This window comes from Poecilia reticulata, chromosome 9 (genome assembly GCF_904066995.2).
Source record: "Poecilia reticulata chromosome 9, P_reticulata-male-v2, whole genome shotgun sequence".
Classification (NCBI taxonomy): Eukaryota; Metazoa; Chordata; class Actinopteri; order Cyprinodontiformes; family Poeciliidae; genus Poecilia; species Poecilia reticulata.
This window is the reverse complement of record NC_088838.1, coordinates 912295-927416: the sequence shown is the minus strand read 5'-3', so window position 1 is coordinate 927416 and position 15122 is coordinate 912295. Positions and strand designations below refer to the sequence as shown.

General features: G+C 40.0%; 1 protein-coding gene across 1 annotated transcript in view; it reads left to right on the top strand.

Annotated features, from left to right (window-relative positions):
* Positions 1 to 3614: 3614 nt before the first annotated feature.
* Positions 3615 to 15122, top strand: part of hmgcra (3-hydroxy-3-methylglutaryl-CoA reductase a) — a 28250-nt gene continuing 16742 nt past the window's right edge. Inside the window, exons 1-9 of the mRNA XM_008419301.3 lie at positions 3615 to 3737; positions 4234 to 4410; positions 10812 to 10923; positions 11025 to 11112; positions 11185 to 11269; positions 11351 to 11456; positions 13666 to 13772; positions 13865 to 13981; positions 14067 to 14227. Coding sequence (XP_008417523.1) covers positions 4246 to 4410; positions 10812 to 10923; positions 11025 to 11112; positions 11185 to 11269; positions 11351 to 11456; positions 13666 to 13772; positions 13865 to 13981; positions 14067 to 14227 — 941 coding nt within the window. The 5' untranslated portion in view covers positions 3615 to 3737; positions 4234 to 4245. The remainder of the gene's footprint in view (positions 3738 to 4233; positions 4411 to 10811; positions 10924 to 11024; positions 11113 to 11184; positions 11270 to 11350; positions 11457 to 13665; positions 13773 to 13864; positions 13982 to 14066; positions 14228 to 15122) is intronic.

Sequence of the window (15122 nt, the reverse complement as noted above, 5' to 3'; positions counted from 1 at the left end):
GGTCCTTGTTGAATCCAGATTATTTGTTAGAACTAGGGGTTTTAACAAATAATCTGTTGCACACTTCCTATCGGCCATATGAAGTGTACCATACTTTAGTTGCTTGCTCAATCTCACAGTCCACAGTAAGATCATCTCAGTTTCCTTTGGGTTTTCCTCAAGCTTTTAAAAAGGCTTGAAATAAGGATTGCTTTATGGAAGTATATTAATATCTGACCATTGACCATGCTGTCTTCTATACACAGATCAAAGCCTGATCAGAGAAATACCTAGATGGACTTTAATCCAAAAATCTCTACAGGATAAAGAATTTATGAAATATGTGGAGAAAGAAATAGACAATTACTTTAATGAGAACACAACACAAACATCTGAAACTATGAGGTGGGGAGCCTTTAGAACCTGTTTAAGAGGACACATCTTATACCTCGACCAAATCTAAAGAAATAAGACTGAAAAGACTTGGAATCTAAAATACAAACTTTACAAAAACAGTACTTTAGTAATAAAGTCCCTGGAGGAGAAAAGGAGCTGCTACTTTTAAGAGCTGAATCTAATATATTAAAAGTAGACATAGCAGCCTCCAGTATGGTCAAACTCAACCAAGCATTTTATGAACAGGGAGGGAAGTCGGGTAAATTAGCAACTGCTAATCTGGCCTGGCAGATTAGCAGTTGGAAGCAAGACAAAGAATAACTTGCATTGTTAATGATAATGGTGAAACCATAACAGACCCAAGGGAAATAAATAAAGAGTTTGACATGTATTATACAAACCTGTAAGTCTGAAATTAAATGCGACTCCCTCAGAAAACATTCTTGGAAGAAATAATTATTCCAACCATTTCCCAGGAATTTAGCAAACAGAGGCAGACCTAACAAAAGGAGAGTTGAATGCAGCAGTGGATGCCATGAAAGCAGAAAAAGCACCAGGTCCCAATTAACGCACTGATAAACATCTGGACCCAGAAAATCATTTCCGTCTGCAGCTATTAGACTTTACAATGTCCAAGTCTGAGTAACTTGAATCAAATTTTCTCTGCTCTCATTTATAGAGTATTTATAGATTAACATACTCACATGTGTTTGTTTGTTTGTTTGTTATTTATAGTCATTCATATTGAATATAAATATGACTGAATATTGTATTCAGTATATAATATTGAATGATATACGTTTTGGCTGAGAGGGTTCAGTCCTATGCAGAACAGCAGTGGGGATCCACACCACCAGGATCTACAGCACTGACATTGGGATGTCATTCGGACTAGAGAAGTGTGGTCGTATGGTTACAAAGAGAGGGAAGGTCGCCCACACAGAAGGGGTCTCACTCCCAGAAGGAACAATAGCAGACATAGAGCACAGCTACAAGTACCTGGGAATACCACAAGCAAATGGCAACCTCGATGAGGTCACAAGGAAAGGAGCCACAGCCAAATACCTCCAACGAATAAGGCAAGTCCTGAGAAGCCAGCTCAATGGCAAGAACAAGATCCGTGCAATAAACAGCTATGCCTTACCAGTAATCAGATACCCTGCAGGAATAATTAGATGGCCAGTGGAAGAGATGAAGGCCACGGATGTTAAGACTAGGAAGCTACTAACCATGCATGGAGGGTTCCACCCCAAATCCAGCACCCTGAGACTGAACATGAGCTGTAAGGAAGGAGGCAGAGGACTAGTGAGTGTGAGAGCCACTGTCCAGGAAGAAACATCCAAGATCCATAAATACATCAAGGACAAAGCCTCAACAGACGATGTGCTCAGCGAATGTCTCAGTCAATGGGGAACAGAAGACAAGGTGCTGGAAGTACCGTCATGGGAGGACAAGCCCCTACATGGGATGTACCACCGACAAATAACTGAAGTGGCTGATGTCAGGAAAACCTACCAATGGCTGGAGAAAGCTGGACTCAAGGACAGCACAGAGGCTCTCATCCTGGCCGCCCAGGAACAGGCCCTAAACACCAGAGCAATAGAGGCTCAGATCTACCACACCAGACAAGACCCAAGGTGTAGGTTGTGCAAGGAGGCCCCTGAGACAGTCCAGCACATAACACCAGGGTGCAAGATGCTGGCAGGGAAAGCATACATGGAACGACATAACCAAGTGGCGGGCATAGTGTACAGGAACATCTGTGCAGAATATGGACTGGAAGCCCCGAGATCAACGTGGGGAACACCCCCAAAAGTGGTGGAGAATGACCGAGCTAAGATCCTGTGGGACTTCCAGATCCAGACAGACAAGATGGTAATGGAGAACCAACGGGACATTGTGGTGGTGGATAAAGAACAGAGGAAAGCCGTTGTGGTGGATGTTGCAATACCAAGTGACTACAACATCAGGAAAAAGGAGCATGAGAAATTGGAGAAATACCAGGGCCTCAGGGAGGAACTGGAAAAGACCTGGAAGGTGAAGACCACAGTGGTGCCTGTGGTCATCGGGGCCCTCGGGGCAGTCACCCCCAAACTGGAGCAGTGGCTCAAACAGATCCCAGGAACAACATCAGACATCTCAGTCCAGAAATGTGCAGTTCTAGGCACAGCCAAGATACTGGAGGAGAACCTCAAGCTCCCAGGACTCTGGTAGAGGACCCGAGCTCAGAGGATGAAACAGACCACCCGCGGAGGGTGAGAAGGGAATTTTTTAGAATTATATATATATATATATATATATATATATATATATATATATATATATTTAAAAGTTAGGCAAGTAATGGGTTAGGGTTTTTTTGGGGTGACATCTCTAAACACTGACATTATTTACCTACCGTCTTTCGGTCATTTTGAAAAGCTTTTCTTCGTCCCTCCAACATCTTTATTCCTCTCCCTCCCTCTTGCTTTCCGTTTTGTGTCCCGGGGAGCTTTATTTTCTTCTGCTGCTCCATCTTACCCATATATAGTGTCAAGTGCACCATGTACGACGATTCAAATTTAAAAGACAAAAAACCCGCCTGAGCTCGTTCTTGAAGGGGCGCGTGCCCAAGCGACCTGTGTGGGAGGGGAGATCAAGGAGCGGAGCAGCGCGCGCCTCATCAGTGCCATTCCTCTGTTATTGATCATTTCAGACATGCACAAACAGCTGTTAAATACATAAAATGTCAACCAGAAAAAAATTCCCCACATCGTTTTGGAGCCTCCTCTAGTGTAGCGCCGCTGTGCGTTGCATACAATGCATATCCACTTTTTGCGCCACTGTGCGATGGTCCCATTTCCAAATATGGTATTGGTCTGCCATGTGGTCCTTTCTGTTTTCTGCAGCGAGGTCCTTTTTCCCTAAAGTAAATTCTCTTTTCTTTTCTTTTCCTTTATTTTATTCTGTTTTAAGTAGCAGAACTCATCCGCATAACTTCAAGTTGTTTTTTAAACAGTAACTTTAATTCTCAAAATGTATAGAACTGTTCCAAACAGAACATCGTAGTATATACGGACCACTATAGCAATTTTCCATTGAAAGTACCCTGCTCCGGTCTTAAGTCTTGTTCCGTATGTCAAAGCAGTGGCGAGATCAGTCGTCTTTCATATGGCCATACCCCGTTACCCCCGTTTCCTAGGAAACCAAGGCGTGGTTAACGCGCTCCTGAAACAGGTGACTAATTTGATTGGCTCCAGTGTCGGATGATGTAGTAGCGTGTCATCGTTCCATCGTTGTTGACTCCAACTCCGAAAGCTGCTGAAGCTCTGCTACGCAGGCTCAGCGGCTCGGTGACAGCAGCGACCGCAGCAGGACCGAAGGTAAGAACCTCATTTCTTACCGTTCACTTCTAATTCCAATGTCGGTCATCATTCTGCCAGCCTGCAAAAACTGCTGGTTCGCGCGAACACGGCATTAACTGCTGTTAATGAGATGAGCTGAAGGCATGAAGTTAGTGGCTACACTGTACAATCAATCTCTTCCGTTACATTTATTTATTTAATTAACAGCAGGATTTTATTGAAATTACTCAAATTACATAAACGTAATTTTTATATATCTTTAAAAAGTAGTAAAAAATAAAGTTACAAAACCTTTTCATAAAATTGGCATCATAATGCATTTTCTAAATAAAATTAAACCCGATTTCTATGCTGAAAAGGACGCATCAACAGATATATTTAGGGATATTATATATTTATGTATTTATACGAGGAAGTTGGATGAGAACAAAATAGTCTAATTATGTGCACTCTCTCTTTTCATCCTACATCTTTGCAAATTTTCATCTCAATATTTTCCTGTTTTATTTCTTAGCTTTGTTGCACCATGCTAAGTCCTCTGTTTCGTGCCCACGGCCTCCTGGTGGCCTCACACCCATGGGAGGTGATTGTTGGCACAATCACCCTCACCATCTGCATGTTGTCCATGAACATGTTTACCGGAAATGATCAAATCTGCGGCTGGAATCTGGACTGCCCCAAAACAGAAGAGGTAACACAACCAACAATCCATCAGTTAATATTTCATAGGTGCTCACAAGGGCTGGGTAATATGTCTCAAATAAGTTGTCACCACAGTGTCATGTCATTAATATTATATTAATATCAATAAATCTAAATTTTGAAAACAGATTTTGTTGGCTGATACTTTTCAAGTATCTAAAATTTATACAATGCATGCCAACAAAAAAATCTGGCTGTTGGAGCGAGTCGCCCTGCAGCAGATGGTCACACAAGTCACAGGTGAAAGTGTCCAAAATGCTAAGGGTCAAGGAGAGAGTTAGAGATGTGCAGTACATGGCAGATGACTGAGAATAAAATCTGGAATTTATTGACTTTGCTATTAACAGTAGCATCATCATCATTGAGTGACTCACTATTGTTATGCAGCCCTTGTTCTCGTGTTATATTTAAGAACTGTAAAAGCTAGGAAGAATAAGGATAATACTTTACGGTGTCTGAATCGTATTCTCCTCCTTTTGTTGCTTTTACAAATCAATCATGATCATTAAAATTAGTTAATTCCTGCTCCAGACTCCCTCCTGCAATCGCAGCAGGGAGTCTGACTGGATTGGTCTCAACTAGACTGCACATCTGGACTCTGCAATTTTCTTCCATTATTTTTTGCAAAACTGTTCCATGTTGCATGGGAATTGGCTTCTTTTGAAGTCTAGTCATCACAATACTCTATCAGACTAAGTTCTGGACTTTGACTGGGCCACTTCAGAACTTCCGGTTTGCTGGCTTCATATCATTTCTGTGAAGCTTTAGCTGGATGCTCCAGGTCATTGTCTTGAAAACAAACATACTTCAAAGCCATAGTTTTCTTGGAGATGGACACAAGTTAACCTCCAGAATTTGCCTGTTTTGCTGCATTCATCTTACCTTCCATCTTTACAAGCCTTCCAGGGCTTGTTGCCAAGAAGCATCTCCACAGCATGATGCTGCCACCAAAGTTTGTCACAGTCAATGAAATGTCAATTATATTTAAAAAGCACTTTAAAAACAGATATTAACTGCACCAAAGTGCTGTACAGTATTCATAAAACACAAATTAAAACAGACAGGGCAAGTAAATTACAATGTCAGGTCTTATGGAAAAGTTAAAGAATAAAAATGAGCTTTAAGGAGTGATTTAAAGTGTTCCAGACTGTGGGCAGATCTAATGTTAAAATTTAAGTTGTTCCACAGACTAGGAGCAATGACAGTGAATGCCCGGTCTCTTCTTTTCAGTCTGGTTCTGGGAATATGTAAGAGAAATGTATTATTTTATCAACGTGTTCTAGAAATTAAATGGTTATGAAGAAGGTCTTAAAGATAAGCTGGGGCTAAGCCATGTAAAGCGTTAAAAACCAGTAAAATAATTTTAAAATCAGTCTGATAAGAAACTGGCAGCCAATGAAGAGAAGGGTGTTATGCTCTCTTTTCCAGGTTCCAGTTCGCTGCAGCATTTTTAATAATTTTTAGATTAACAGGGTAAAAAGGATGTTAGGACTTGTGGGGGTTTGGTTTTGCTTTTCATCGTATTTATCATTATGTTTTAGTTCATTTTAGTTTAGCCCTTCGTGGTCATTTTAGTTTTATTCTTTTGGTTAGTAACGTCTTGTTTCTTGCTTTTCTCATTTCAGTTCCCTTGTAGTGTTTCTAGTTATGTTTATTTCGTCACCCTAAGTTCAGTTATTCACATATGTCTGACTCCATGTATGCCTTCTTTTAGTAATCCCAGTTAGGTTATTTCTTAAGACCTTGTCGCTCCCCCCATAGCGTATCTAGTTTTCTTGTCACTTTAGGTTTAGTTAACCTAAACTTTAAAAAAGTAAAAAGTTACTTTTTGTCTGAATCTATGTCCATTTTTCTTTAGTAATTCCAGTTAGAGTAACTAAGGACTAAACAAGGAAATGACCTAACTCACAGGTGTCAAACTCCAGCCCTGGAGGGCCGGTGTCCTACAACTTTCAGATGTGCCTCTGCTGCACCACACCTGAATAGAATATTCAGATCAGTTCTCTCCTTGTGAAGAGAACTGATCTACACATGGAGGAGGTAATTAAGCCATTTCATTCCAGCGTTATTTTGTACCTCTGGCACATCTGAAAACTGCAGGATAGTGGCCCTTGAGGACTGGAGTTTGTCACCCCTGCTCTAGCTCTATATTCCTTAGTTCTTATTGTTGGATCAACCTTGTTTCTTTTATAGGTTTGTTTATGTTTTTGTCTTTTTCTCTTCTAGTTTATCAGGTTCTCTTTAGTCAGTGTTTCTTTAATATTAGAAGTATTTTCAGCTTCCTGCCGTTTCCTCCCTTTTGCATTCCCCAGCAGATCATCTTAGCTTCCCTGTGCCACCTTCTCCCCACCCCTCAGCTACATAGACATAATATAAGAATAGACGCCTCATGGCCGCTCTCACCTATTGTCGCTGACGATATTTAGGGCGGCCATCTTGGAGCGGTCCACCACTCCACTCAGCCTTATGTGTTTAGCAGCACAATAACGTATCAGCGCATTTAATCGATCATAACACGCTTTTTTGTTACTGGAAACCATATTCAAACATCTATCAAAGTTACATTTATATACAATTGTATTTAAGTATGTTTTTAATACATAGTTTAGCATATTTAAATATGCTGAGTGGCTATAACAATAGAATAGGAATGGAATATTCTGATATTGATGTATGATGAGCATATTACAAAGCACACCGTCAGGTGTGGTGGTGAGGAGAGACGCAGAGACCCAGGTTGTGATAAAGATGATAGATTTAATGAAGAAAGCTCAACAGTCCAGAACAGGCAGCACGGCAGAGTGTAGCACACAGCTAATTACCGGTAGCAACTGAAAAAGAGCTAAACCAACACAGGACTTTACAGTTTTACTGTGATGGCAGGCAGACAAATGACATACGAATGACGAGGATCCGACAAAGACAACTTAAATACACAGGGAGAGGAATCAAGGAATGAGACACACCTGGGAAGCAATCAACGGGGAAGACGCAGAGACAACAGACTCACAAGAAAGAAACTGAACACAGAAAGCCCTAAAAATAATTACACAGAATCACGGATCATGACACACACAGCTGTTCATAATTTATTTAATAATAAATAATGATTAATACAGAATATATATTGAATACATGTTTATACATACACACACACATATATATATATATGTTTTCCAACCAAGGAGTTCTAGCTTCAGTGCAGCAGCAGATTGAGTCCAAAATCCGATGCGAAATTCATCTATGCTGCAGTGAAACTGTCTCTTTAAAAATATCTCGCACTTCTTCCTCACATTGTGTCTTTATGAAACCTTCAAAACAAAAACGTAAGATTTGGGATGTATCTTACTAGTGAAAGAATTGCATATAAATAATAGTCTTTACCACCTGTGTAAACTTTGCTGGTGAATGTTATAACCCATAATACAAGTTTTATAATATGCGCTATATTGTTTCATTTCTAATGTAGGCTCTTGTGTCAGATAATCCAAGTCAATGTTAGAGAATAATTAATTTTTTTAGATTTACAGAATCTCAGTTAGCCTTCATAGCGGGGCTGAACCCCATATTACACCAAGCACTGTAGCCAATATTAGCTGGTATCTCGCCAGTGGACATAAATACAGTAAAGTAATATTCCAATCACAATAACATGTCCATCTTACTTGTGAAATGTTGTCTGTGGAACCCTCATCAATAGTTCATCGATCCGAACAACAATGTCCCAGTGCTGAGGCATCTTCTGCCGTTTTGATTGAGCAAAGTAGGAGGGACGACCGCTCCAAGATGGCCGCCGTATTTCCTGCGCCGGAGCAGCCAATGCGGGGTCTACTCTTATATTATGTCTTTGCTCAGCTAGCTCCTGTGCCAACCACTCACACCTGTAATCAGTTCTCATCTAGTTAGTCCATTGTTCCATTTGCTGCCTCTCAGTATTTAAGCTTCTCCATCTCAGTCACAATGTGCCAGCCTGTCTTGTCACTACCCTTGTGTCTCCAGTGTGCTTTGTGTTTGGATTTTCTTGTACCCTGGACTTTGGATTTTTTGTGTGAGTTGATTTCTTCACTAAAGAGCCCCATTATCCACAAACATCCTTTCACAGGACAATATTGATGATGACGGCGCACATATAAATTTAATTGCAAGTTTGTATAAGATAGGGTAATGTCTTTTTGTTTCCCAGTATTGTAGTGGATCCTGTTGTGTTCGCCTCAGAGATGCATATTTATACCTCAATAATGGCTTCGGAGGTGACCTTTAAATTGGCCTTGTTCTCTTCGACTTCCATGTTCACGTGCTGCCACAGGTCGTCATCGGAGAAAAAAAAAATAAAAATGCATCTGTGTTACTAACTCATTGTAATTACGTGGAGTGATTTGCAAGAACATCAAAATACAAATAAACACAATTAACAATCATGACAAACCTGAACCGGGAGCAGATTGTTGAGTTGAAGTTCTAGTTCAATCGCCTGCTTTCTGGAAACACCAGGGTTTCTCAGAGTGTTAGCTGGTTCATCCCCCTCATGCTGGGCACGATGATGCCTCAGCATTGTGGAAGTGCTCCGGTTACAAACCTCATCTGGGAGCAAATCCAACATTTCATCTACAATATAAATAAAAGTTAATCCATGTAAATTAATTCAAATATTCTATAGAAAGGAACTCGAGTAATCTGAAAGAAAAATCAAAAATGGAAATGAGAATGGAATAATCATTTACCTTATTCTCTGATATGAAAATGATCCCACACAGGGGAAACTTCCTCTTCCTTGGTTGATCCATGCCGGAATTCAAACATGAGCCAAAAACCAACGTAAGGCAAAGAACACATTATCCATCCAACAAAACCCACAAACGTGTCGACAGTTTCTCCCTCATAAATACAATTTGGCACGTTCACATCCAAACGACACAGGAACTGTATTGGTCACTTGGTTTTCCTTAAGTGATACGCGCACATACCCGACATCCTGGATTTATGTGGATTCATGATAACAGGATTTCTGCTGTTTGGAGTTGGCGGATACCTGGTATATCGACAAATTTGTGATGGATTGGGCTGACTAGGGAACACTCAGACTGACATGCTGTGGGACAGAGGTGCAAATGGATGTGATTGCAGGCCAGCTGTGAACCCTAGAACTCACTAGCGGGATGGAATAAATCTTGGAGAAGTTGCTAGTTTCTATCTGGCAAGTGGCCACACTAATTTGGATGATTGTAATCAAAAGAGATGTACTGGAGAGACTGAAGGGCTGATAGAAATTTAAAATCTAAATGACCTAAAGCATATTGTCTGTATTTGAAGTGGCTCCCCTGTGTCAGTCTTGGCTGGCTAGCTATCTCAAATCTCCTCGAAGATATGTAAACATGACACTTACCCCCCGCCCCCCCATCCTGAAAACCATCTTCAAGGACTTGCTCTTAGATGATACCACCATATCAGAGACTGTGTGTGTAGACTTACTGCAAACACATTTCATGGCCACAGATACAAAAGTACTGTGAGATCGATAGCCTTCAACTTAAAAGCGGCATCCTTTTCTTCATGTGGTTTCTATGATGAGGGGATATGAGTTTGAAGAAATTTCTCTGTCGTGCCTGCTGCTAGCATGTCCTTGTTCTAAATGAATATTAGCACTTTTTACTTCCAATGATTAATTTCCTGCTAAAGAGCCCAGAAAAGCCGCACCGGGCTATAAGGCGCATGGTTCAAAGCGTGGGAAACGGTAGCAGATTATAGACCGAAAAATCCGGTAGTTATTACTTAAGACCAACGTTTAAAACAGAAAGCTGTTTAGCTTATTATTTTTAGTAATTGTTGAGTATTCATTACCTTAGATCAACATTTAGCTACTTTTATAAACTGTGGAGTATTTATTAATTTAGACCAACATTTAGCTTTATACTTTTAATATTGGAGCAAATCCTAGAGAAACTCTTTTTAGTTCACAAATCTAGAACAAACTTAGAAAGTGCCATCTACTTAACAACCCAGAACAAGAATCACACATGGAAAACCAACGCATAGCCCTATATTGTTCACATTTAGAACCAAGTCCAGAACAACTTGAACCAACATTTGGTTCAAATATTTGAACATACTAATGGAATCAAACATGTAGAAACAATATTTAGTTTCATCAGAGCAGGAATCCAGAGAAACCCCTACCAGCTAATAATTATTTACTTCTTATTCAACATGGGGAAAAAATTTATGGTTTTATACCATTATCTTTTAATATTTCTTTTGGAGGACTTTGAACTGCCTTGTTGCTAAAAATGCGTTATATAAATAAACGTATCTTACTATAACAGCTGTTGAGAGCTTTGAACAGCTTGTGATAGTGTATTTTTTTTATATTTTCTGTGACCTTGTTGCTTACAGGAAATTCTAAGCAGTGACATCATCATCCTGACCATCACTCGTTGTATAGCCATCGTCTACATATATTTTCAGTTCCAGAACTTAAGACAACTGGGGTCCAAATACATTCTAGGTAAGATATTGTTCCCACACCAGCATATTTGCAGGATCCCGGAAGCATGTAAAATGTAACAGTTTTCAACTGCATTTCTTTGTTCATGCCTTTTCTTCTAGGAATTGCTGGTCTTTTTACCATTTTCTCCAGTTTTGTGTTCAGCACAGTTGTTATTCACTTTTTTGATAAGGAGCTCACTGGCCTCAAGTAAGATTGCCCTAAATATATCATTTTATCAGCTTGCTGTGCAGTAAGCTGTAACATGTCCTTGTCCTACAGCGAGGCGCTGCCCTTTTTCTTGCTTCTCATTGACCTTTCCAAGGCCTGCACCCTTGCCAAGTTTGCCTTAAGCTCCAATTCTCAGGTAAGACAAGACATTTTCTTGCAGCTTGTTGAAGCTTTTTTTTTTTTTATTACCATGCTTTTTCCCTCTATGCTTTTTCAGGATGAAGTGAGGGAAAACATTGGAACTGGCATGGCTGTACTTGGACCTACCTTCACTTTAGATGCTCTAGTGGAGTGCTTACTCATTGGAGTAGGAACCATGTCAGGTACTTCCTTCTGCTCTGATGTTGCGGAAAAAAAGTAAAGTGAGTCAATAAAACAGGTATCATTGAAAAGTGCAGAAAAGTGGCCTTTAAAGAGAGAAGTGCCTACCCAGATAGCAAAATATGAGTGAATCAATGTTAAAATATGGTTAGGCAGAAATTCTGAATCCATGTTGAGGCCTGACATTGAAAATATACAGAATATGTATTCATTAATATTTTAATGTTTGTTGACATATATAATCACACATTTACCTATCAAGCTGCAGCATAGACACAAAACAATGCAGTTATTTTTCAATAAAAGCAATATCACCAAACTTACTGCAAGAGTGCTCAGAATAGAATTTAATTCAGAAGCAGACTGCAAATAAGCCACCAGCAAAGGCGCTGTAGACATTTTTATGTCAACACATTGCACACAAATAGCAATAATTACAGACAAGTAATGTTTACCTACTTACAGGCAATGTAAGTAAGTAAACTTTACTTATATAGCACCTTTCACAGATATAAAAATCACCAAGTGCTTTACAAAAAAGGAAACGCATCAATAATAAAGACTAAGATCAATGAACAAAATTAACCAAAAGCCAGTCTGAAAAGATAAGTCTTGAGACATTTTTTAAATGTGTCAGTTGTCACGGAGCAGCGCATTGGTTGAGGTAGAGCGTTCCAGAGCCTCAGGGCCTCCACATCTAATGCTCCGTCACCACGAATTTTAAAATGAGTTCTGGGAACCGACAGCAGCGTCTGATTATAAGACCTCAGAGTCCTAGACAGACAGAGAGACTTCAACCCCTAAAATACTCCGGGAGCCAGAGCAGAGAGGCCAGAACAGGAGTCATGTGATCTGTTCTGTGGGTTCTAGTTAAAAGCCTGGCTGCAGCGTTTTGCACAGACTGAAGGGAAGCCATGGAGGATTTACTCAGACCCACTAAAAGGCCGTTACAGTAATCTAAATGAGAAGAAATAAAAGCATGGACAATCATTTCTAATTCCTTCTGTGATAAAATAGCTCACAGCATCAAAATATTCCTTAAATGGTAAAAACAGAGAGCAAACTTAGCTTAGAGGGGCTGGCGGGAATCGGTGGTCGTGAGGCAGAGCTTGGGTCAGGGTCCAGAAATCCAGAATAGAAGGAATCCGTGAATGGCTTGGCAGGAGGGGTAAATCTGTGGTCAGAAGGGGGGTCGAAGAAACACAGAAGGCTTGGCAGGAAACGTTGGATCTCTACTGGCTCGTGGCTGTCGATAATCTGGCAGGGAAGCAGAGGCTGAGGGGTGTTTAAGTAGGGCAAGGCCCAGGTGGAACAGGTAAGCAATCAGGCGTGGCAGGTGAACTGAATGAGTGCTTAACACAGCATGGACAGGACATGAATCATAACAGGCTATTTTTATTCAAAGGGTTTAAAAACCCAAGATGCTTCCTGATTTCCGTGATTTTCTCATCAGGAGCTACGATAAGCGTCTCAGTCCTGCCAGCATTTAACTGCAGGTTGTCATTCAGCCAGATTTTAATGTCAGACAGGCAGTTACTGAGTTCAGTCAATTTATAAAATTCAGAAGATCGAAATGAACAATATATTTGAATATTGTCAGCATACACATGGTAAACGTTACCCTAGCGATTTAACTCTGGCCAATTCTGGCCAGAGTTAACTGGCCAGAATTGTATTAGGAAACTATAAGCTTTATTTCAACTTGGCCACACTTAACTGTCAAATGAAAAGTCCAACATTCTTTCAATGCTAGAATAGATTACAAGCCTCTACACTGGGGCCTCTGTTTTACGCTACATATTTATTTGATGCTGCTTCTTATCCAGCACTCTCTTGAAAAAGAGGCTTTTAATCTCAATGTGATTTTGTCCTGCTTAAAGATTAAATGAAAAAAATACATTGATAAAAGCAGTAACAGCGTTATGTGGACAAATGAAACAGGAAGTGAAAAGTCCTGTTTAATTTGGAAAAAAAATGCATCTTTTTTTATCATATCTTGCAAATTTTATTAGAATACTCCAGATATTACCTTGATCTTGTTGTAATATTTCTTAAAGTTTTAACTCAGCTACACATATAATATATGTTGTCATTGACAAAAAATAAGTAATGAAAGAATATGCTTTAAATACTTTGTGATTGTCTGTTTTTGCACTGTGGTTCCTTCTTATGGGAATAACGACTGCTGAAATGTTCTCTTGTGTCTTTAAGGTGTGAAACAGTTGGAAATCATGTGTGGCTTTGGATGCATGTCTGTTTTAGCCAACTATTTTGTGTTTATGACTTTCTTCCCTGCCTGTGTCTCACTGGTCCTTGAGGTAAAGCCCACTTTTTGAGCTCCCATAGATAGCTGTACTAATGAAACATTTTTTCATCATGTTGATTTTTTTAATATATACATTTGCTCCAGTTGTCACGTGAGAGTCAGGAAGGTCACCCGATCTGGCAGCTAAGTGACTTCTCCAGAGTGATGGAGGAGGAGGACAACAAACCCAATCCTGTAACTCAGAGAGTCAAAATGATCATGGTAACGTTTTGCATGTGAAGAAAATCCTCCCTATGTATTTATTTTGTAAGGGTGTGTGCATCATTACTGGTTCCTCTATGTGCAGTCTCTTGGACTGGTGATGGTTCATGCCCACAGCCGATGGATTTCCAAACCATTGTCCTCAAGTACAACAGGAAGTAATGCACAACTTGGCATGGAGCTGGATCAGTTATCTCCTAGAAGAATCGAGCCAGAAATGCCACTGTGGCACTTCTACCTCAGCAGGTAGGGCTTATCTAAGAACTTTTCTTTAAATAATTGTTTTTGTGTTTTGCAGTGTGTGCAGAAAGCATGACATACATTTGCTTTAACTCTCACCCATTACCAGGATCTCTTTTGTCCAAGGAGTTGCAGCGTGGACAAAGACTTGTTCACGCTGCAAGCACATGTGGCCCATATCAGATTTGAATGTGGTCAAGTGTCCAGGCCAGACTTTTTAGAATAAAAGTTAACACTCAGAACTGACCCGTATATGATTTTTCGGAGTTAGATTTGAGCCACTTCCATACGTAGTTCTGAATCCGACTTGTTTCCAGTCTTTTTGAATGTAATTCCATTTGGAATAACCAAAGCAGCTTTGATGTGACTTTGATACCACTTTCCATTGATGTTCCTGTTAACTTTATAAACTAACAAAAGTATTTTATAGTCTATTCTCTGAGCTACGTGGTGTCAGTGTAGGGACTTTAAAACTGGGGTGATGTTCTCTATCTTCCTGGTTTTAGTCAGAAGGCAGCAGGAGCGTTCTGGATCAGCAGCAGCTGGATTTTCTTTTAGGCAGACCTGTGAAGACGCTGCTGCAGTAATCAATACAACTAAAGATAAACACATGGATGAGTTTCTCTAATGCTGAGACATAAGTCCTCTATTCTTGGAAATGTTCTTCAGGTGATAGAAATGGTTGTACCACTGTATGTCTGTTTGTAGCCATTTTTACATGTCTGAGGTGCTAATGTAAGTGCTCAGTTAGAAGGGTGTGGCCAGCAGCAGCTCACTGGCATAATTTTGTCGTAGCCCAGTGCATTCTTTAATGAGCTCAAAATAGGCAGAACTGATTGGGTGAAATCTCAAGATTGGAGAATGATTTTGTGTATTAAATGTAATCAGGGGTGAAAGTAAG